The 24,408-nt window shown below is 41.2% G+C and overlaps 1 protein-coding gene across 2 annotated transcripts in view; it reads right to left on the reverse strand.

Moving 5' to 3' along the window:
• Positions 1 to 24,408, reverse strand: part of nbeaa (neurobeachin a) — a 1,069,212-nt gene that overhangs the window by 936,093 nt on the left and 108,711 nt on the right. For both annotated transcript variants that reach the window (XM_041199054.1, XM_041199053.1), the window contains exons 2-4: positions 13,803 to 14,034; positions 8,918 to 9,018; positions 6,440 to 6,535 (exon numbers count right to left, since the gene is read on the reverse strand). In XM_041199054.1, the coding sequence (XP_041054988.1) occupies positions 6,440 to 6,535; positions 8,918 to 9,018; positions 13,803 to 14,034 (429 nt within the window). The remainder of the gene's footprint in view (positions 1 to 6,439; positions 6,536 to 8,917; positions 9,019 to 13,802; positions 14,035 to 24,408) is intronic.

The following is a 24,408-nucleotide window of genomic DNA, read 5'->3' on the forward strand; positions in this document are numbered from 1 at the left end:
ACATGTGTAGATATGAAATCCCTCTCAAGTTCGATGGTAGTTCAATTTGCATTTCAAGTTTTCTGTGACTGGCATAGAATTTCATAGCAAGAAAAGTGACATGTGAAGCTGCATTACTGATATGGTTTACAAACTTTCTGGACTGACAATTTTTAATATTCCGCTCATACAGATGCTATACATTTGGTGCTGTCGGATAAAATATAGTGTGATATGGAGAAAGATACTTCATTAAGTACACTAGTTTATCTGTCTTTGGACTGTACTGAATCTAACAGCGTTATGACCTAGTGCCATTGCCCTGCCTTTGCCCCGTACCCCTGCACATTGTTTCTATTCAAATAATCATCTAATGCCCTCTTGAATCCCTCGATTGAACCTGCCTCCACCACACTTCCAGGCACTGCATTCCAGGCCTGAAACATTCTGAAAAAGCTTTTTCTCACATCACATTTGCTTCTTTTGCAAATCACTTTAAATCTGTGCCCTCTCGTTATCAATCCTTTTACGAGCGAGAAAAGCTTCAGTCATTGGCTTGCCTGTGAGGCATAGCCAGCAGTACTTTGCAGCCATTACGCTGGATGATCAATGTATTGGATAGCTGAAAGCTCTTAAGTATGTAATCCTATATGAATTTGACTGACTCTGGCAGTTTTGCTATTAGTTTGGAGACACTTGGTTCGGCAGGGTAGCTGAAGAGGCTGTCCCAGTTCCTTTTTAACTGTGCCTTCTGCTGAGCCTTGCCTCCAACAACAGAGAGAGGGAGAGTGAGCGAGTGCGAGACAGAGGCGGAGAGGCTTTGCTTGCAACAGCAGGTGTGACTAGCTGGTCATCTTGTGCTGTCACTCTCACAGCACAACAGCACACACTGCACTGCTCTACAGGTAGCTTTTTAACTCATTTTTCCCTGTGTATTCGATGTGGGGAAATAGTTGTCTTACATCCATCTCAGAACTATTTAAACATTCTGAGATATAAATCAACAGGAGATGGATTTTTGGGTGACTGCTGTGATCTGCAAATCAGTCTTTTGACTCTGCAACTCGAGCGGATTAAAGTTCAATGTTTGCATCTTTCCTATCTACCTTTCAAGTGTCTCTGCTTGACGGCAGCCATGGCACCTTTTCAGGTGCAATATTCCATGTTCTTTCTGGGCAGGTCTGTCAGTTTAATCCACATGGGAATTTTCCAGAAAGTCGTCATTTTAAATTATCAAAAACCTTTTGCTCAGTGTCCTTGCTTATATTTCTTTAAAAATACATAAGGCTTCCTTAAAATATTCAATATGCCCCTAAGTAATTCATAGTGGTAATCATCTTTTCATGGGACTTCCCCCTCACCACAAATGAAATGAGTTTCATTGTAATTTCATTGCAAGCTGGGAAAAATATACAACACACACACACGAAATAGAACTAGAAGTAGGCCGTTCAGCCCTTCAAGCCTACTCTGTCATTCGATAAGATCATGGCTGCTCTGTTTGTATTTCTAATTTCACATTCCCATCTACCTCCCCCCCCACGATAAGCTTTGATGCCCTTGCCCAACAAGAATCTATCTACCTCCATCTTAAAGATATTCCATGATTCCACCGCCTTCTGGGGCAGAAGGTTTCAAAGTCGCACAACACCCTGCGAGAAAACAATTCTCATCTCTATCCTAAAAGGGCGCCCCCTAAATTTAAAACAGGCCCCCCCACCAAGTCTGGACTCATCCACAAGAGGAAACATCATCTCCGCGTCCACCTTGTCAAGACTGTTCAGGATTTTATATACTTCAATCAAGTCATCCCACACTCTTCTAAACCCCAGTGGAAACAAGCCCAGCCGGTCCAACTTATCCTCACAAGACAACCTGCTCATTCCAAGTCTCAATCGAGTAAACCTCCTCTGAACTGCCTCCATTTACATCTTTCCTTAAATGAAGAGACCAAAACTGCACACAGTATTCGAGATGTGGTCTCACCAATGCCCTGTTTAAGTGAAGCATAACATCCTTACTTTTATGTTCAATTCCTCTTGTAATGAAGGATAGCATTCAATTAGCCTACTTGTTAAACATGCATACTGACTTTTCGTGACTCATGCATGAGAACACTTAGATTCCTCCGCACCTCAGAATTCTGCAGTCATTCTCCATTTAAGTAATACTCTGCTTTTTTATTCTTCTTGTCAAAGTGAACAACTTCACATTTTCTCACATTATACTCCATCTGCCAGATTTTTGCCCACTCACTCAACCTATCTATATCCATCTGTAACCTCAAGTCCCCTTCACAACATCATGCTTTCCTACCTATCTTTGTGTCATTTGCAAATTTAGCTACCTTGCTTTTGCTCCCCTCATCTAAGTCATTGATATAAATTGCAAACAGTTGAAGCCCCAGCATAGACCCCTGCAGGGCTCTGCCCATTACCAATTAGAAAACAACCTGTTTATGCATACTCTGTTTTATGTCAGCCAGACAATCTTCTATCCATGCTAAAAGGTTAGCCCCTACACAACGAGCTTTTATTTTCCACAATAACCTTTGATATGGCACCTCACCAAATGCCTTCTGGAAATCCACCGCATGTGTTACTCCTTCAAAGAACTCCAATAAATTGGTTAAACATGACTTCCCTTTCACAAAACCATGCTGACCCTTCCCAATTACCTTGAGTTTTTCTAAGTACCCAGCTATAATCTCCTTATTGATCGATTCCAGCACCTTCCCACTGCAGACATCAGGCTAACTGGCCTATAGTTTCCCGTTTTCTGCCTCCCCTCCTTCTTAAATATAAGGGTTATATTTGCTACTTCCCAGTCCGATGGAACCTTTTCCAAAATTCCCTAGATTCTGGAAATTAACACTAACGCATCTACTACCTCATTAGCCACCTCTTTTAGGGCCCTAGGGTGAAGTTCATCAGGGCCCGGAGACTTGTCAGCCCCCAGCTCCAACAGTTTCCTCAATAAGGCTTTCCCTAGTGATTGTAATTTCACCAAGTTCCCCTCTCCCTTCCACCTCTTGATTTACAGCTATTACTGAAATGTTTTTTGTATCGTCTATAGGGAAGACAGAGGCAAAATATTCATTCATTCCGTCCACGATTTCCTTGTTATCTACTATTCACTCCCCATTCTCACTCTGTAGAGGATCAACACTCACTTGACTTACTCTTCCCTTTTTAATTACCTGAAGAAGCTCTCAATATCCAATTTTACATTTCTAGCTAGCTTCCTCTCATACCTTATTTCTAACGTATTTTTTGGTCCTCTTCTGCCATTCTTTATATTCTGACCAATCTTCTGACCTGCCACTCATCTTTACATACTTATATGTTTTTTCCTTAAGTTTGATGTTTTCCTTAACTTCAATCAACCACAGATGGTGGGTCCTCCCCTTAGAATATTTCTTTATAGTAAGAAAATACTTATTCTGAAATATCCCTTCAAATGTCTCCCACTGCTCTTCTATTGACCTATCCTCTAGCTTAGTTTCCCAGTGTACTTCAGCTAGCTCAGTTCTCATGCCCACAAAGTTTCCCTTAATTTAAGTTTAAAATACTAATCTTAGACCTACTCTTCTCCCTTTCAAACTGGATGTAAAATTCAATCATATTGTGGTTGCTGCAACCCAGGGTGCCTTTACACTGCGATTATTAATTAATCCTGACACATTACACAATACCAAGTCCAATATAACCTGCTCTCTGGCTGGTTCCAGAACATGCTGCTCTAAGAAACTCTCGAAAACATTCTTGTATGCTAGCTTTTTGGAATTCATGCATGAGGACCCCCAAATCTTTCTGTGTTGCAGCTTTTTTGTATCACGATAAGCTTATTCGCCTCACCCTGGGGAAATGTGGCCACCCTTCCCTCGGATACAAAATCCTTGTAACTCTCAGAGGTATGTTTAACCTCACCCATACTCTCAGGAGTGCATCCAAAGGGATTCACAGCCGCAGTCAGAACCATTTCATTCTCTGCACAGACTCTATGTGCCCTGTTAAATCCTACTGGTTTTTCTCGTAACCTCCAACAGTTGGTACCCTATCTTTCAGCACTTAAAACATACAGGCCTCACTATTCATCTCAGCACTACCCTTTCTGCTCTGAAGGTGGCCTCCCAGCATTGCCTCCTCTCCCATGGGTGCTCAGTTTTCTATCACTCTCTACACCTCTATCCTTTCCAGTTGGTTGGGGGTGTGGGGGTGAATATGGGAGGGTCTCTTCTAGGACAAGGGTTTGTGGATTCAGCTTATAATCATCAGCCAATGTGGCTATCTGCCTGGCCCCTGCTACCCTCTGTTCTTCTAGGTGTGCTCTTATTGCCCCAATCCTTTTACTAGCAACCAAGTTCTTGGTGTAGCTTGGCTGATGAAGATGCCTGTTTCTAAAAGAATTTTGACATAGCATCTGCTTAATTACATTATGCTTACTTAATTTGAGTAAGTAATGTAGCTGATTCGGAAGCTTGTCAAATGATACTTGGACTCGAAAGGTTGAATTACGAGGAAAGATTACACAAATTAAGATGTTATTCCCTGGAATTTAGAATGTTATGGGTGCTTTGCTATTTCTGCTGGTTGTCAAGTCCAGGACTAGGGGATATAGCCTAAAATTACAGCCAGACCTTTCATGAATGAAATCAGGAAGTGCTTCTGCATTTTTAGGGTGATAGAAGTTTGAAACTCTCTTCTGCAAATGACAGTCAATTGTTGATTTCAAATCTGAGATACTTTTCAACCAAAGGTATTAAGGGATATGGAGTCACAGGTCAACCATGATCTCTTAGCAGAACAGGCTTGATGGAGCAGGTGTAACTCAGCAAGTACAGTGGATATGATTTAGTGAGAGTTAAGATATGAGCACCAGAGCTTTGGGTGAGCACATGTTTCTGTTGGGTGGAAGATGGGAGGTTGGTCAGGAGGGCATTGGAATAGTCAAGTCTAAAGGTTGGGGCAAGAGTAACCTTACTTTTTTATTTCCTGGCAGATCAATTGTAATGTTGTACCACAACATAGATCCATTACTGTTCTTTGAAAAGTATCTGCTCAACTGTGCATTCCATTCACACTAAATTAAAATCAGGAAGTCAATATCCCTTCTCCCTCCCTGCTTCCCACCCTTTCTACTACCCCTTCTCGCTCTCAGCCCCACAATGTATAAAGGTTTCTGCCATTACTTGTCCTAATGCCCTTTCCCATTTTATAAAAATACTATGGCTAGATCTAAAGTCCTTGCCCCACAGATAAACAGATAATACCTTAGGCATGGCTCAGTGTATTTATTCAGGGCAGGATAGCAAAAAGGCAGCAAACATGGAGAAAAGAAAAAAGGGAGGGGAAACTGGAAGGAGGAAAGGGGGAGAGAGTAGTGAGGAGAAAAAGTTGGAAAAACGAAGTGGAGAGAAAGAGAAAAGGAGACACCGAGAGAAACAAGTAGAATGATTTTTTGATAGACTTGGCCAGCTGTGGTTCAAATTATTACTGCTTATAATTATTGCCTAAAGTAAGATGTTGCATAACTGAGCTTGGACCAAACATTTATTTAACAAAAAAAATCTGTACATCAGCAGCAGTGGCAGATGAAGTTCAATGCAAATTCATGTAAGATACTGAATAATGGAGGGAAAAACAAGCAAAATATATATTCCACGAATGCTTGCCAATGGTGATGTTCAAAGAGATTCAAGGTTGAAGCTGAAAGTGCTCTTAAAAGAACGTTAGTAGAATTGATATTTAATATCCATTTATTTCAAAGCAGCACACAGAACAAATAAAATGCTGCAATATACTATTGAATCAGTGGAACACAAGTCTGAGGATATCACACTGGAACTATTCACACTGCACCTTGAGTACTGTGCCTAACTTTACTAACTTACATACATTCAAGCACTAGAAGAAGTACCCAGAAAAGAATCATGGGGGAGGGGTGATCATATCTCACATCAGAAGATTGTAATTGCCCTGAAAGGTGACAGAGAGGAAATTAGAAATTATATGTTTCTACAAGATATTAATGGCATTGAAACAGTAAATCCAGAGTAAGCCATACCATGCAAGTACGACAAGGTTTAAACAAGTGAAAGGAAAATTTTGGATCTATAGCAGGACATTACTTTCACGTAGGGTGAACAACACCTGCTGTTCAACACAGCAGAGGCAAAAATCTTGTGGGAAAATTTAGAAGGTAATTGATTTTGGGGGCTGGGGGGAAGACATCATATTTTACTACATGGTTGAACCAAGTATCCTTCCAGATTGGTATTTATTTTGTGATTAGTATTCAATATTGAAAGATTTTCTTTTTTTCCAAAAAAAGTCAAAAGTTGCTGAAGGAGGTCCTGATATTGAGAAGCTATTTTCAAAATGAACCAAGATTATTATAATCTTTAAAGGAGCAAAATAGTGAATGCAGGATTAAACAATTAAATCTATAATAATCTTACTGCTGCACTCCGTCCAGGAAAGTTGAAGAAGGTATCTGGGCCTTGTCTTTGTGGCATCTGATTCAGAATTGACAGCAATTTAATTGCATGTCTTGGCTGTGAAAAAAAAATGGAATTAAAAGCCTTCAGTCTAGATGCATATTACACATCAATGACAACATTTTACCTTTGCAATTTAGTTAGTACATTTATTTTAAGCAGTCACATCAGAATATCTAAACACAAACAGTTAATACACCCAAAATCAACTGCACTATGCTACAACAACAGCAACTTGAATTTATATGGAGCCTTGAATGTAATTTTTTTATTCTTTCGTGGGATGTGGGCGTCACTGGTAAGGCCAGCATTTGTTGCCCATCCCTAATTGCCCTTGAACTGAGTGGCTTGCTAGGCCATTTCAGAGGACAATTAAGAGTCAACACATTGCTGTGTGTCTGGAGTCACATTATAGGCCAGACCAGGTGAGGATGCCAAATTTCCTAGTTGCTTCATTGTCACCATTGCCAAGACTAATTTCGATTCCAGATTTTTAAAAATCTATTAATTGAATTTAAATCCCACCACTGAACCCATGTCACCATGACATTAGTCTGGGCCTCTGAATTGCTAGTCAAGTGACATTAACACTATGCCATGGTCTCCCTCTTATAAAATATCCTAGGTGCTTCATGATGCATTATGGTGCATCAATAGTGAGGCAATTAAAATCAGAGGTACTTAGCAAGCCAGAATTAGAGATTTGCAGATATTCTGGGATATTGTAGGGCTGAAGGAGATTACAGATCTAGGGAGCAGTGAACTCATGGAGAGATTTGTAAACATGGATGAGAATTTTAAAATTGAGGTACTGTTTGACCAGGAGTCAATCCAGGTCAGCGAGCACAGAGGTGATGGGTGAAAAGGACTTGGTGCAAATAAGGACACAGGCAGTTTTGGCTGACCTCAAGTTTACAGAGGACAGCATGTGGAGGGCAGGCCAGGAGTACATTGGAATCATGAAGTCTAGAGGTAACAAGGGCATGAATTAGGATTTCAGAAACAGCTGAGCTTACACAGGGGCAGAGTCAGGCAATGTTATAAAGGTGAGAACATGCAGTCTTAGTGATGGCACAGATTTGTGGTCGGAAGCTCAACTCGGAGATAAACATAACATCACAGTTGCAACAGCTTAGGTCAGCCACAGGCAATTGCCAGGGAACATAGCTTGTAGAAGGGACTGAAGATAATTGGACTACATTTCTATTCATCCAGAAATAGGAGGGTGCAAAGGAGATAACTGAATGGGAGCAGGAAGAGAAGCTATTGTAGGTGATACTCTGGCTACAATTAGATAGATACCAATGGAACCAAATGAGGGCAGTCCCATCCAGGTGGATGACAGTAGAGGGACATTGGAGGAGGATGATGTGGTCAACTGTGTCAAAGGCTGTGGACAGGTAGAGAAGTAAGAGGAACGGCTCACCTATAACACAGTCTGATTTCAGTACTCTGACAGGGCGGAAACCTAGAAGTGGGGTGTGGGAAAGATGGGTATGGATGATACTATCATAAATATGGATCACAGTGTCACCTGTGGCTTAACTGGTTGCACACTCAATCAGAAGGTTGTGAATTTAACTCGTGCTCCAGGGCTTGAGTGTAACATTTAGACTGACATTCCAGTGCAGTACTGATCAAGTGCTGCACCATCAGAAGTGCTGTTTTTTAGATGAGGCATTAGACTGCGCCCCCATCCCCGCACCTGGTCTTCTCAGGTGGACATAAAAGATCCCACAGCATTATTTCAAAGAGCAGGGGATTTATCCCTGGTGCCCCTGGCCAATACTTATCCCTCAATCAACATTCCAAACAGATTATTTGGTCATCATCATATTACTGCTTGTGACAGCTTACGTTTCAACAGTGGCTACACTTCAAGAAGTAATTCACTGGCTGTAAAGTGTGTTGGGACATTGTGGTCATGAAAGCTGCTATATAAATGCAAGTCTTTTTCCCTTTTTGGATTTGGAAGGCAACAATGCATCCAAGTACTTTGGAGAGGAAAGGAATTTTGGAGATGAGGTGGTAGCTTGCCAGGGTTGTTTTTTTTTGGAGGAGGGCATGATGCCAGCAGATTTGAAGGAGAGAGGATAGAACCATTCTAGATAACATGGGAAGTTGGGTGGTCAGCAGTTTAATATGAATAGGATTGAGGGAGGACTTGAGTTTCACAAACAAGATGAGCTCAGAGAGGCCATGCGGGAAAATAGGAGAGAAACTATAGAATGTTACAAGTTCAGGGCTGGGGCAAGCTTTAGAGGAAGTTTGGCTGGGTGGGCTAGAGGAAGAGAGGGAACTAGCAGCTAATCAGATGATCTCGATCTTAGTGACAAAGCTCCTCACACTTACTGTTGCTTTATTGTCAAATCCTCCAATAAAAAATCTGGACTTTGGTTTCGCTGCTTAGCATACTCAGATCTTAAAACTGGAGCTTACCCAGAATCCATTTTCTCCACGCAACATGCTGAAAAGCAGCTTGAGTTCCTTGACAGTAATGCTATAGCTTGCTAGAACACCCAACATATCAACCAGCAGATCTGCAAATAAATATTTCACACCATAAATATGAAAGCTGTACATTGATACATTTTATGTTATGTTATTGCAAGTGAAGAACACAAGCTAGGATGCAATTCGAGAAAATAAACTAGCAATGTTGGGAATCACAATTCTAAGTCACGTAGGTTGAAAAGCTTGTCCTAGTTGCCACAGGTGACTTATTTTTATCTTATTTACAGCTTCACACCCATTCATTCTGGATATCCTGAATATGGCTTTAATATTTTCTGACTTCTAGTTTCATTTAAATGTTGATCTGAAATAAAGTAAAAATTTAAGCTCCCCTATGACTCAGTGCTGTGTCGATTTGAACCATGCACATTCACTTAGGTTCAAACTTGGCAAAGGATAGTCACTGGAGCCTCTGGATAAGGACAGTAGTAAAGAAAATTGAAAGAAAAATATTGCTTATTTTCAGATACCAGCTAAACCGAAATTTTTTAAATTTTCACATTAAAAATGCTTGAACCACAAACAAATCTACAGAAAACTGCAGTCAGAGAGACCAACACAGAACCTCAAAATCTGTTTTGGAACAATTCAAACAGGTAACATTAAAATCCACTGCTGCTTCTGCATCATTCTGGACACAGTTAAAGTATTTTGCTGTCTAAGCATATTTTAATGCACAAACAGTGATGCACCCACAGGTATAAGAATTTTAGAAAGTGAAGCCCAGTCTGAGACAACTTCCTCAAGATGGTGAGTGTTGGCAAGCTATTGCACTCTGGAGAAGGACACCACAGCCCAAAACAATCCTCTCTTTGCATACAGTGATGCATATCAACTGCAGATGTAACTGGATAGTGACCAAGAGCTGAATTCCTGCTTACTAAAATTCACATTGCCCTAAGAGCAGCAACGTCAAATCCAGTTATGTAGCTTTTGCACTGCATCAATATAGAAACTGTGGTATAACTAGACTGTTCAAAGCAAGGTTTTTTTTTGCAGGATCCAACATGATCACTGAGTCCACTGATCACTGATTAACATAAACAAACCATTGGTTTGACAGACAGCTGTTCAAGCACATTTTTCATCACAAAGGCAAATCTTTCATAAAAGAGTTTAAAAAGTTGTTCCTATAACCAGAGGAGGAAGCATAAACCACATGATTTGATAAGAGTTTTTTCCCTGTAGCTCTTGTCCAATGTATTTATAGCACGTTTAGAAGGGGTGGAGGGGGTAGACTGGTGCAGAAGGAGAATGTGATAGCCATCATGGCAAATTCTGCAATAGGCAACTGCTAAAACCAATGGTAAATAGACAGAAAGTCAGAGATAGAATGACAACTTAAAAACCACTTAAATTAATTTTAAAATGCTAGCGAATCCCTGATGACACTGGTTATGATGAATCAAAAAATCTGTATTTTCATTGCACTATTATGGCATATACTGCAGACTACATTATACAATACAAAATATTAACGAGCCTTAACTGTCCTAATACTTGAAGAGCCATATTCTAATACTAAGTAAAGTTGCCTAGTTTAAAAGGTGCTTAGTTACCACAATAAGCTTACTCCATCTGTTTTCGCTCCATTAATCAATCCTAAATCCATGCTAATACATTACAGCAATTCCATGAGTCCTAATTTTGTGTAAAATGACGAGGAGCCTAACAAGCAGCTGGGAGGGGTCACCATAAGCCCAGGGAGGGGTCCTGCCCAACATCCAAGAAAACTGGGCACCCCAGCAAGGTTTATGCCTGAAGGGGCGAGATGCGAAAAAAAATCAAACCTCTTGTATGGCATTTTATCGAATGTTTTTCGAAAAGCCAAATACACTCCATCCACTAATTTCCCTTTCTCCATCCTACTAGTTACATCTTCAAAATACTCAGAAGATTGTCAAACATAATTTCCCTTTCATAAATCTGTGCTGACGCTCCACCATATTGGGCCAGAACTTCCAATCTCCGGTGGGTTATACCTGGGAGGATGCCAGGAAGTCCCCATGCAAGGACTGCACAGGAATTGCCAAGTTTAAACTTCTGATGAGCAAAATTACCCCGAACTGGGAACCATCCAAAGCTCCAATTTAAATCAGAGTTGATTCTAACTCTCTTAGCAGAATAGTTGCCCAGGGAAAGTTAGAAGGATTAAAACCTTCTAACTCCTGGGTAACTATACAAATGATTGTAGCCCTCAGCCCGATCCCCAATGGAATTGCTGATTATACCCCCAACTCCAACAACAACCACCCCGCTCACCGATGAGCCCACCAACCCTCCCAAACCCTGGCTACACTCCTACCACCCCAATGACCTACCATTGCCCCCCACCCAGCCTTCATCCCCTGACCAACCCCCCTGCCACTCTCAACCTGTCATTTCCCTCTGATGGCTTATTTTTCCCTTTCTAAGATAGGGGGACTAAGGATATAATAGTGCTCCTACTGCTTCCATAGCTAAGTTAATTAACTCAGGATAGAGTTGAGATCAAGCACAGAACCTTGCTAGCTTATTTAAAGGATAAGCTTGCTGCACCAAAGGGGAGTTTATTAAAGTAACTCTGTAAAAAGTACTAATGTTGGACATTGTAACCTGAAGCAGGTGGAAATACTCTATGACAGTTTCAACCCTCTCACCCTGTAATTACCCTCCCACTGCCTGCCCATCCATGCGACTACCCAGCTGACCACCCCAACACCACCCGACACCCCCACTGTCCCGACTATCACCTTCCCCCACCCCAACTACCTTCCAGCTACCAATTACCCATGCTCGCTGACCTACAATAGCTCACAGTCAAGCAACTTTTTGATTTTTAAATTCTCATCCTAGATTTCAAATCCCTCCATAGCCTCACCCTACCCTATCTCTGCAATCTGCTCCAGCCCCGCGACATCCCAATATGTCGGCATTCATCTGATTCCGGCTTCTTGTGCAGTTTCAATTTTAGTTGTTCTACCATTGGTGGCCTTCAGGTGCTGGGCCCTAAGCTCTGAAATTCCCTCCCCACACATCTCCACCTTTCTAACTCGCTTTCCTCTATTACGGCACTACCTGTTTGACCAAGCTTTTGATTATCTGACCTAATGACCCTTTAAGTGGCGCAGTGTCATGTTTTCTTTTATTCCTGTGAAGCGTCTTGAGGCTTTTATTACACTAAAGATGCCATATAAATATAAGTTGCTATTGCTTCTACACTTCGCAGGAATTTGCCTACATATTTGCTCTATCTCCCTCTGATTGCTTAGGGCCTATATACTCCCAGCAGAATGGTTACCCTTTTTTTTTGCTCCTCAGCTCAATCCATATGGCCTTATCTCATGATCCTGCTGATATATCAGCACCCACCACCCTCACACCTTTGCAACTGTAATTGTTTCTTTAACCAATATTCCAATCCACTCCTTTTTTTATTTCCCTCTCCAAATTGTCTAAATACCCTGTAGCCAGGAATATTGAGCTACAATTCCTGTCTTTCTTTCAGCCATGTTTCAGTAATAGCTATAATATCATATTTTCATCTATCTATGCTGTCAGCTCATCTGCCTTAATCACTGGACTTCTAATAGTGGAGTATATACCATTAAGCATTGCCAAACTCCTTTGCTTAAGCCTTTGCTGTCTCTATTTTCCACATCTGTTTATTAATTTTTGCCTATTTTCAGCTATACCGAATAAAATATAGAGACATAGGCTTCAAAGAGACATGATTGAAGTCTTTAAATAATGAAAACATGAGATTTGGTCCATGTTGATAGACTATTTGAGCTTTTTGGCAAGAGAGGACCAGTAGGCACGAATATAAACTATGTAAGCATCAAATTAGGCTAGTTGCAGGAATTATTTTCTGAATCACAACCAGTTCAAAGAGTGAGTGGGGATTTGCTACAAACATTCAAAAGGTTGTTGGATGAACTTTTGACTAAGGATAAAATCCTTTGTATAGAAGGTGAGATGTTGAGGATCGGCTTTCTAGTTGATTGCCTGTGGAGCAGAGAAGAACTCCCCAAAGTTCACTTTTTGTCTTAAATTTGTTTTGAGATTCTTGGATCTTCTGCCCTTCAAGCATTGGTGGCTGGTTAGTGGGGTGGTGGATGGGGTGCATGGGAGTTAGTATGTATATAGTTCACCAGGATAATATGGAAGAGGTCTTTTCCTGTCCTTCACTTTCATATGTTTCATTGTCTTCCCGTGTGGCAACTGTAATTCTATAAGAAGCATGAAGAAATAGGAGGAAGAGGAAGATAGAGAAGACAAAAACATGCAAAGGTAGAAGGAGATATGAAACTGAGGGAAGTGAATAAGAGATAAAGAAAACAAAAATGAGGGAGACAATAAAAAGCAAGAAAAAAAACACAATTGGAGACAAGTAAAACATACAAGTGGGAGCGTGAAAAATAACTCCAGAAGTGAGAAAAACAATCACAAGGGGGGAAAACAAGCAGAAAAAAGGGGAAAACAGGCCTGGGGGAAGGTGAAAAACACAAGTGGAAGAGAGTGAAAAGCAGAATGAGAGAAGTGAAGTTGGAGAGGGGTAGGGGAGAAATACATATAATTGCTTCATTATTTTCAGAATTGACATACTTGATATTTGGTGAAAAACAATAAATGTCTCAATCAAAATCACTGAATTTTACTTTGCAGTAGCCTCTTTTTATTTAACATAAAAAGGCAAAAAGCATCAAGTGACTTTATGAAATCTATGGACCCAATTTTAACCCGTTCAAACCCATCCACTTGCACAGAGTTCAAAGCGGGCCCTATATTTTAAACAGATTCAATGTTAACAGCATGACTTAAATAATACCTGCTATCATGTCATCCACTTTGCTCATCTTTAATAGCACTTGTTCAATGAGGCCAACCTCTGTACTTGCTTGAAGGTTACGTACACTCTTGCGCAGAATGGCTGTGAACATACTCCAAATCTCAGCCTGGCAGGTGACATCACAGTGTTCCAGAAGTTCTATCATGCATGCTATGCTCTCTGCATCTTGAATGATGAAGTTAATTTCCAAATCAAATTCTCCACCAACCAGCTGTCATGGGGAAAGACAGAGAAAAGCAAAAAATATTTAACAGTCTCATCTTTTTAAACAGTTTCAAAGCATTTACCAGCATTTGGCCCATAGCCTTGAGTGTTATGACATGCCAAGTGCTCATCCAGGTACTTATTAAAAGGATGTGAGGCAACCCGCCTCCACCACCCTCCCAGGCAGTGCATTCCAGACCGTCACCACCCTCTGAGTAAAAAGGATTTTCCTCACATCCCCCACTAAACCTCTTGCCCCTCACCTTGACCTTATGCCCCTCTGTGACTGACCCTTCAACTAATGGGAACAGCTGCTCCTCATCCACCCTGTCCATGCCCCTCATAATCTTGTACACCTCGATCAGGTCGTCCCTCAGTCTTCTCTGCTCCAACGAAAACAACCCAAGTCTATCCAACCTCTCTTCAGAACTTAAATGTTTCATCCAGGCAACATCCTGGTAAATCTCCTCTGCATCCTCTCCAGTGCAATCACATCCTTCCTATAATGTGGCAAACAGAAATGCACACAGTACTCCAGCTGTGGCCTCATCAAGGTTCTATACAACTCCAACATGACCTCTCTACTTTTGCAATCTATGCCTCGATTGATAAAGGCAAGTGTCCCATATGCCTTTTTCACCACCCCACTAACATGCCACTCCGCCTTCAGAGATCTATGGACACAAACGCCAAGGTCCCTTTGTTCCTCAGAACTTCCTAGTGTCATGCCGTTCATTGAATACTTCCTTGTCAAATTACTCCTTCCAAAGTGTATCACCTCACACTTTTCAGGGTTAAATTCCAACTGCCACTTATCTGCCCATTTGACCATCCTGTCTATATCTTCCTGTAGCCCAAGACACTCAAACTCAATGTTAACCACCCGGCCGATCTTTGTGTCATCCGCTGACCAGCTGACCAGGTAAGGATGGCAGATTTTCCTCCCTAAAGGACACTAGTGAACCAGATGGGCTTTTACAATAATCAGTGATAGTTGTCATGGTCACCATTACTCAGGCTAACTTTATATTCCAGATTTATTAATTGAATTTAAATTGCACCAGTTCCTGTGTGGGATTTGAAACCATTTTCCCAGAGTAATAGCCTGGGCCTCTGGGTTACTAGTCCAAGATGCCACTGCTTCTCCAATGATTCTTTCGCTGCTCTCAAAAGGCACCACATCTCCCACTGTGTACAGCACCAGGATCGCCTCCTTCCATTGCCACAATGTCACTCATTCTCTGCTCCTGCTTCAATTCATTTGCTGCTAAAAAAAAACCCTCATCCATAACCCTCATTTCATCACCTCCAGACTCTCCAAGCGAATCTCCTATCTTGCACCAGCCTAGCTTGCACCAAGTCGCGTTCACCCATCACCCCTGCTTGTTGAATTACAATGACAATGTCTGGCAACACCTAGATTTGAAAATTTTCATCCGTGTTCAAATACCTTCATGGCCATACCCCTCTCAATATCTAACCTTCTCCAGGCTTGCAACTTTCCCATTCACACCTCCACCCCTAAAGATCTTTGTGCTCCTCCATTTCTGGCCTCATGCATATCCCCAAGTTTCATCCACTATATCACTAAAGTTTGAAAGACATAATGGTAGCGAAGTAATGACAAACATTTAAAAATTAAGGTGCACTGGCAAGTCATGGCCCATCAGTGCAGCAGGCATACCCTGCTACACAAATACATGAAATTGTTGCTGGTGCAAGAGGTCAGTGGCGCGAAGTATTGTGAATACATGTATGGTCAAGTTTTCATGCAACACACAGGCTCCTGAAGGATGGTGGTGGGGGGCGTGGAGTTGGGCAATGGCAGTGGTACCTGGTGAGAAGTACTGTCTTTACAAGCAACCTGCCTGGAGGAAGGGAAATCTGTCACAGTTCACAATATCTTAGCCATATTTTTTCATAAAGTGACTGCAACATTTTTAACATATGGTAAGGGCAAAAAGTGGCCTGATAGCAAGTAGTTTACCCAGCCTGCTCATGATTAATTGGCTATTCACAGGCAAAGAGGAGATTTGAATGCAGAATTCATTTAAGCTCTAACGCACAGTTCTTACTATAGAATAATGTCAGCAGTTTGGACAGAAAGGGCCTTTTTTAATGTATAAAGTAAAAATAAATAATTAGAGTGAATTTAAACTAAATCAGCAATAACTTATTGCAATGAACGATAAAAAGAATTTCTATGATGGATGCACTATTTCATGAAAGCCTTGTAATTAAGCATTATTGATAGAACAACATAACATGCTGAATGATGTTTGCTTTATTGCTTGATACTCTGTAGTGGCTTGACATGCTAAGTACTGAATCAATGATCATTCCAAAACCCCTTTCATCCTCTCCCATTGCAAGGTGGCACTTTTAATTAAGAGATCCACCATCTGTTTTCTTCTAACGTGTTACCTCTGGCACTTAACTGCATTGAATTTTATCTGTCATAATTTTACCAACTTGCAAAATATCCTATACAATTTATGGATTTAGGGCTATTAAAATTCTTTAGTCAAGTTACTCAGTAACAATGTTATTTGTTCCAAAATCAGAATTACACTGACAACGATTGTGTGTGGGTGGGCTTCAGGAATTGATAAACTTCACAGTCATCCATAATTTAGAGGTGGGGAGCATTAAGTTGTGTTCATTGAAATCTCCCAATTGTAAAAGAGCGTACTTTGGTGGACAAACTGACAAAAGATCATCAACCTGAAACATTAATTCTGTTTCTCTGTCTACAGACACTGCCTGATCACCTGTGTATTTCCAGCATTTTCTAATTTTATTTCACATTTGCAGCATCTGCAGTTATTTTACTTTTGTAAAGGCATAGATACATTTTTGTTACTGTTGTTTTTGATTTTAAAAAGTGCTCTTGTGTTAAATGTAAGAATGACAGTATAACTCAGAATGAAGCCTTCAGGTGTAGAACTCCACATTGGAGGCTGTATTACTTGAGTACCAAAAGCACATAGCAAAGTTCAGCCTAAGTCGCTGTATGGTGGAGCTTTGAGGAATAATGAGAAGATGATACCCTAACATTTCTCCTTTCTCAGGAATCTGCATTTCTGGATGAGATTTGGAACTTCTGCCCTTTTTTGGGATCTATAGCTCTAATCTTAGGTTCTATCTCATACTTCTTTATGAGAATGCATTGGCAACTTGGCTTCTGTTCCTTAAGAGTTGGAAAAATTTTACTTCCCAAGCTCAGTTGGGGATGTTCCATCTCGGGTTGGAATCAATCTAAATTCAACTTTGAAGTTCTTGGTGTTTTCCAACAGCAACCTAAGTTTTCTCCTGGACTTTAAGGTGAATCATTTCATTCAACCATTCACCCATTTTTACGAACAACTCGATCGATTGTTCACAACTCCACTACCAAAATAAATTTGAGTTTCAATAATTTCTAATTTGAGTTCTGTAGCTTGCAGGGTACAGTTCATTTATTAATAAAAGCCTTACTGATTTGCCACTATCTTTTTTGGACGAGGACTATTAGATTCTCTCAACGTCTTGGAAGAGATACTTACAAAGTGGCCGCAGCTCCAGGCCAAGGTGGACACATGGCTGACCTATATTTTAAAGAAACTTTCCAAATTTTCTGCCCTCTACTATCTTTGTGTGTTACTAAGAACTTATTATCCCCATTAGTTGGGAAGATGCACCGATCTTTCTTCTATTGAAAGAAGCATCCTCTGGGTAATAACTCCTATAGACTAAAATCACCACTGAATTGATTGCAAAATGCTTACCATAGTATTTTTCACAGAAAATGTGGTTGCAAAATGTCATGCTATATAATGAGCAAGAATAACTATAGAAAACTATTAAAAATTGGTGAACTTGAGCAGAAACACTGGACAGAGAAAAAAGCAGATTCTTTGAAGCTCTCATACATGCTTTTGTTATCTCCAGACCAAATTATTCGAATTCCTTTCTAACCAACATCCAATTTTCAACTCTCCATAAATTTAAGCTCACCCAAATATCCTGCCTGGATCAAAAACCCTCTCACCCATCACCTCTGTGCTCACTGACCAATTAGTTCCCTGACCCCAATCCCTCAAATTAAACTGATTGTGATTATGTTTAACTTCTTTCATTGCTGTTTGTCGTACAGGTCCTAAGTTCCAGAATGTCCGATATCATTCTACCTACAAATCCCTCTTCTCCTTGAAGGCTCTCTTTAAAACCTTAAGACTTTAAGTAACCTTGAATCACCCCCAATATCGCGTTCTTTGGCTTGGTGCTGATTGTTGCCTTACCATGCTTTTATGAAATATTTTAGGATGCTTTATGTTAAATGGCCCAAATAAATGCAAGTTGCTGTAAAAAGAAAAACATGGAGGATGTGGCATATAGCATTTTTGGGAAGACAACCAATGCACGATATGTCTAATTAGCCTCTTTCTGTGGTATAAAAGATAAAACCTATACTTAAATAAAAGCAAAATACTGTTTTTATTTGTGACCTCCAGCATCCGCAAAGTGCTGGAAAAACACAGCAGGTCTGGTAGAATCTGTGGAGAGAGAAAGTGAGTTAACTTTGAGTCCAATTATGGCTCTTCTTCACAACTGAAGATAGGTAGAAACGCAATGGGCTTCATGTCATTGAAAAATGGTGGAGGCTCAGGTAGAACAGAAGGGATGGTCAGGTATAAGTTAGGTGGTAGGGACATTAAATGACAAGGATAGCATGGAACAAAAGGCAAAGGGAGTGATAATGGTTGTACTAAAGAAACAAAGCATAGGTCCAGACTAAGTGTTAGCAGCAGAATGAAGGTCAGCACAGTCTAAAAGCAAAAACAAGGCTTTTTTGGCCAAGTGCAGAGCAGCCCGAGCTCACGGCACGAGGCAGCCTGAGCTCGCAGCCCGAGCGGGCCCGAGCTCAGCTGTGCAGGCTCGGGCTCACGGCCCAAGGGGGGTCCGTGCGGCCCCGAGCTTGCAGCCTTGGCGGGGGGGGGGGGTGCAATCGGCTCAATCTCGCGGCGAGAACGGGGCCAAGCGGAGAGAATTCAAGGTGAGAGCAGCGAGTATTCAAAGCGTGAGGCTGCGTTCAGAAACAAAAATAAAGGTATGTAATTGCAGGGAAGCAGGTAGCTAATTGGCTGGTGAATATTTCCTATTAGGTTATTGAAACTAGGGAATTTCAATCGGCAATGTCAACCAGAATAAGTAGAACCACTGTTGAAATATATGAATTTAGGCACAAACAAAACTAGACAAAATAAGAAAAAATTTAAGAAAATAAATAAATAACTATTTGATCACAATGCAATAAAGTTGGCAGGGCAGGTGATGTGCGTGGCTGCACCAAGTGTGAGCTCGTGGGCACCAGTGCGATCCAGGGCAACCAAATGTCTGCAGCTCGAGGAACTTCGGCTCAGAGTCACTAAGCTGGAGGCCGAGCCACAGATACTGTAACGCTTTAGGGAGGGGGAACATTACCTGGAGGGTTTATTCCAGAAGGCAGCCACACTCCTTAGGTTAGCGACATCTGATTTGGTCCATATCAGCAACAGGAGCGTGTGACTGTGAGTGAAATAGTTGTGGGGCCCCGCAAGGTAGAAGTATAGGAGCCTCAGGCCTTGCAATCACCCAACAGGTTCAAGGCTCTTGCATGGATGAGAACAGGGGCTGCAGGGTGGATGAGAGAACTGACCACAGCACCATGGTACAGGAAGCCATTCAAGTGGGGTGAACACAAAGGGATGTAGTGGAAGTAGGGGACAGTACAGTGAAGAGGACTGACACTGTCCTCTGCAGCAAATAGCGAGAGTCCATTCAGCTATGTTGCCTGCTCGGTGCCAAGGTCGGGACATTTGCTCAGGGCTGGAAAGGAACTTGCAGTGGGAGGGGGAGGATCCAGTGGTTGTGGTCCATATAGGTACCAACGACATAGGCAGGATGAGGATGGAGGTTCTGCGTTGTCAGTATGAGGAGTGAGTCACCAAATTAAGCAGAACTTCAAAGATAATAATTTCTGGATTATTATCTGAGCCACATGCAAATTGGCATAGGACAACTTAGATTAGAGAAATGAATGCGTGGTCCAAAGACTGGTATGGGAGAAGTGGGTTCTGGTTCGTGGGACACTGGCACTAATATTGGGAAAAGCAGGATTTGTACCGTTGGGATGGTCTACGCCTGAACCGTGCTGAGGATGGTGCCCTCGTGAGCTGCATAACTAGGGAAGTAGAGAGGGTTTTAAACTGAATAATAGGGGCAGGGGATCAACTTTGGGAAAATGTGGTAAACCAAAGAGTAGAAACAAGGTAAGAGAGAAAGGTACTAATAAGGGACCTGATAAACAGGCCATGACAGGAAGGGACAGGGATCATAAATCTGAATCAGCAGATAAGGCTAGATGCTACAAAACATTAAAAAGAGAAAACTAAAGGCGTTGTAAATACATATAGCATTCAAAGCAAAACAAATGACTGATGACACAAATGGAAATAAATAAATATGATCGGCCATTACAGAGACATGACTACAAGATGACAGATGGTGCCTGAATATTGATGGGTACGTGACATTTTGGAAGGACAGAAAGTTAGGAAAAGGTGTGAGGGGGTGGCACTTTTAATTAATGATGGCATTTGCACATTAGCGAGGGATGACCTAAGTTCAGGAAACCAGAATGTGGAAGCAGTTTGGGTTGAGATGAGAAATGATAAAGGTAAGAAGTCACTTGTAAGAGTGGTGTACAGGCCCCTAATTGTAACTACAGAGTAGGACAGGGTATAAAAGAGGAGATAATGGGAAGTTATCAGAAAGGAAGCAATAATCATGGGGGATTTTAATCTACATGTAGACTGGAAAAATCAGATGGGCAAAGATAGCATGGATGAGTTCATAGAATGTTTTTGGGATAGGTCAATGAAGTTTCAATGGCAGACATATAAAGCGATATTTCAGAATATACAAAATAGATACATTCCAATGAGGAAGAAAAATTCTAAGTGGGAGGGCCCACCACACATGCTTAACTAAAAACTTTAAAGACAGTATAAAACTTAAAGAAAAAAGCATATAATTGCGCAAAGACGGGTGGGGTGGCAGGTCAGGCTTTTGGAATGAATATAATGAACAGCAAAGAATGACAAAAAGATTGATAGGGAGGAAAAATTACAGTATGAGAGAAAGTCAGCTAGTAATATAAAGACGAACAGTAAGAGTTTCTATGTGTTGATCCTATAGAAAGTACATCTGGGGAATTGATAATGGAAACTAGGGAGATGGTGGAGGAATTAAACAGGTATTTTGTTTTGGTCTTCACTGTTGAGGACACCAGTAACATCCTGGAAATAGCTGTAAATCAGGAGATGGAAGGGAGGGAGGGAGGAACTCAGGAAAATTACAATCACCAGGGAAGTGGTATTGAGCAAATTGTTGGGGATGCGAGCTGGCAAATTCCCTGGTCTGGATGGCCTTCACCCTAAGGTCTCGAAAGAAGTGGCTTGTGAGACAGTTGATGCATTAGTTTTAATTTTCCAAAAATCCCAAGGTTCAGTGAAGGTTCCATTAGATTGGAAAATAACAAATGTAACTCCTTTATTCAAAAAGGGAGACAAAAGCAGGAAACTACATGCCAGTTAGCCCAACACCTGTCATAAGAAAAATGTTAGAAGCTATTATTAAAGATGTTATAGCAGGGCACTTAGAAAAATTCAAGGTAATCAGACAGAGTTAAATAGCTTGGCAAAAAAGAAATTTAGTTTAACAAAATTATTGGAGTTCTTTGAAGAAACAACATGTACTGTAGATAAAGGGGGACCGGTCGATGTAATGTACTTAGATTTCCAGAAGGTATCAAAGGTTATTGTGGAAAATAAAAGCTCATGGTGTAGCAGGTAACATATTGGCCTTGCGAGAAGATTGGCTAGCTAACACAAAGTAGAGTGTTGGCATAAATGGGTCTTTTTCTGGATGGCAGATATGATGAGTGGTGTGCCACAGGGATCAGTCCAGGGGCCTTAACTTTTTACAATTTGTACAAACTACTTTGATGAAGGGACCCAAGAAATGGTGGCTAAATTTGCTGATGACATAAAGATAGGTAGGAAAGTAAATTTTGAAGATAGTAAATAAGAACGCTACAAAGGGACATAGATATGTTAAATGAGTGGGCGAAGATCTGGCAAATGGAATATAATGTGGGCGAATGTGAACTTGTCCATTTAGGCAGGAAGAATAAAAAAGCTTATTATCTAAATGGTGAGAGATTGCAGAACTCCGAGATTCAGAATGATCTGGGTGTCCTAGTGCATGAATCACAAAAAGGCTGTACAGCAAATAATTAGGAAATCTAATAGAATATCATTTGTGAGGGGAATTGATTACAAAAGTAGAGAGGTTATGCTTCAGCTGTACAGGGCATTGGTGAGGCCACATCTGGAGTAGTGTGTACAGTTCTGGTCTCCTTATTTAAGCTAAGAGGTAAATGCGTTAGAAGCAGTCAGAGAGGTTTACTAGGCTAATACCAGGACTGGGTAGGTTGTCTTATGAGGAAAAGTTGGACAGACTAGGCTTGTATCCGCTGGAGATTAGAAGAGTAAGAAGCACCTTGGTGGATGTGGAGAGGATGTTTTGTCTGGTGGGAGAACCTAGAACCAGGGGCCACTGTTTAAAAATAAACTGGTCACTCATTTAAGACTGAAATGAGGAGAATTTTTTTCTCTTGAGGGTAGTGAATCTTTGGAACTCTCTTCCTCAAAAGACAGTGGAAGCAGAGTCTTTGAATATTTTTAAGGCAGAGCTAAACAGCTTCTTGATTAACAAGGGGGTGAAAGGTTATCAGGGGTAGGCAGGATTGTGGGGTTGAGGTTACAATCAGATCAACCATGATCTTATTGAATGGTGGAGCAGGCTCAAGGGGCCTAGTGGCCCACTCCTGCTCCTTATTCGTATGTTCTTAAGAGGACATAAGGAGGCCACTAAGGGATATAGATAGGTTAAGTGAGTGGACAAAGATCTGGCAAATGGAGTCTAAGGTGGGCAAATGTGAAATTGTTCATTTTGGCATGAAAAATAAAAAAAAGAAACATATTATCTAAATAGTGAGAGATTGGAGAGGGACCTGGGCATCCTAGTACACGAATCACAAAAAGTTAGTTTGCGGTACAGCAAGTAACTAGGAAAGCTAATAGAATATTATTATTTATTGCAAGGAGAATTGAATACCAAGGTAGGGAGGTTATGCTTCCATTATATAGGAATCACCCATTTAAGAGAGACGAGGGTCATGAGTCTTTGAAACTTTCTTCCATAAAAGGTAGTGGAAGCAGAGTTTTTGAACATTTTCAAGGCAGGGGTACATAGATTCTTGATAAGCAAGGGGCTGAAAGATTATAGGGGGTAGATGGGAATTTAGAGTTGAGGTTACAATCAGGTCAGTCATGATCTTATTAAATGGTGCAGCAAGCTCAAGGGGCTGAGTAGCCTACTCCTAATTCGTATGCATTCAGGATTAACAGGAGGTAAATTTGAGTTAACGGACAAACTGTGGTCAAGCACAACACACTTCACATTAAATGGCAGACATGACCAAAACAAGTACATTGGATTTCTCAGCAACCACATCAGTGACCACTCTGAGTCATAAAATCTTGTTAAAACACTTTGTCTCTCACGAAGGATTTCAACTCTTCACTTTTGAAGATCTAGCCTCTGAATTCCCTCAAGTGCCACCCTGGCTTGGACTTCCTCAACAACTGTTCACCTCCTAATAGTTCAATCTCATCTCCTGAGACTGTGTTCCACAGGATTCACAAAGCTGCCTCTGATTACCAGCACAATTTCAGCTCTTTTGCAGACCACTAGCTTCACTAAGCTGACACCGTCCTGGGCTTCTCCAAACTCTCATCTCCCAGTTGCACTGAGCCATAAGTGGCTCCCAGGGCTTCGTCTGAGCCCTAACCCTCTCCAGCACATTACCAGCGATCTTCTACCATCTTCTTGACTCCCCCGGACTTCTCTTTAGCCCTAACTGCATTGAACAGCTCCCAGGACTTCTCAGAGTCTCAAACCACACGAGTTTCAAACTGCAATTCTCAGCTGCATCGAAAAGCTCCCAGAAGTCCTCTGAGCCCTAAGTATCTGAAGACTGCTAACTGCAGCACCTTTTTGGTATGGAACCTCTTGCCTACTACAGAACATTAATAAATTTAAAGCAGAGAACCTTGAGCTCCACCCATCTCGATGACAACATAGCCTACTCTGATCTATCCTTGAACTGACCTCTGAGCCAATTATCCCTTCTCCAGCTAAGTAAGCCCACCTGTTTTTTTAATGATTCTCTCTCTTCTGCTCTGACTCTATTAAACAAACATGGGTATCTTTCTGAACAGTCATTTTCTTTTAG

This window comes from Carcharodon carcharias, chromosome 11 (assembly GCF_017639515.1).
Source record: "Carcharodon carcharias isolate sCarCar2 chromosome 11, sCarCar2.pri, whole genome shotgun sequence".
NCBI classification, from domain to species: domain Eukaryota; kingdom Metazoa; phylum Chordata; class Chondrichthyes; order Lamniformes; family Lamnidae; genus Carcharodon; species Carcharodon carcharias.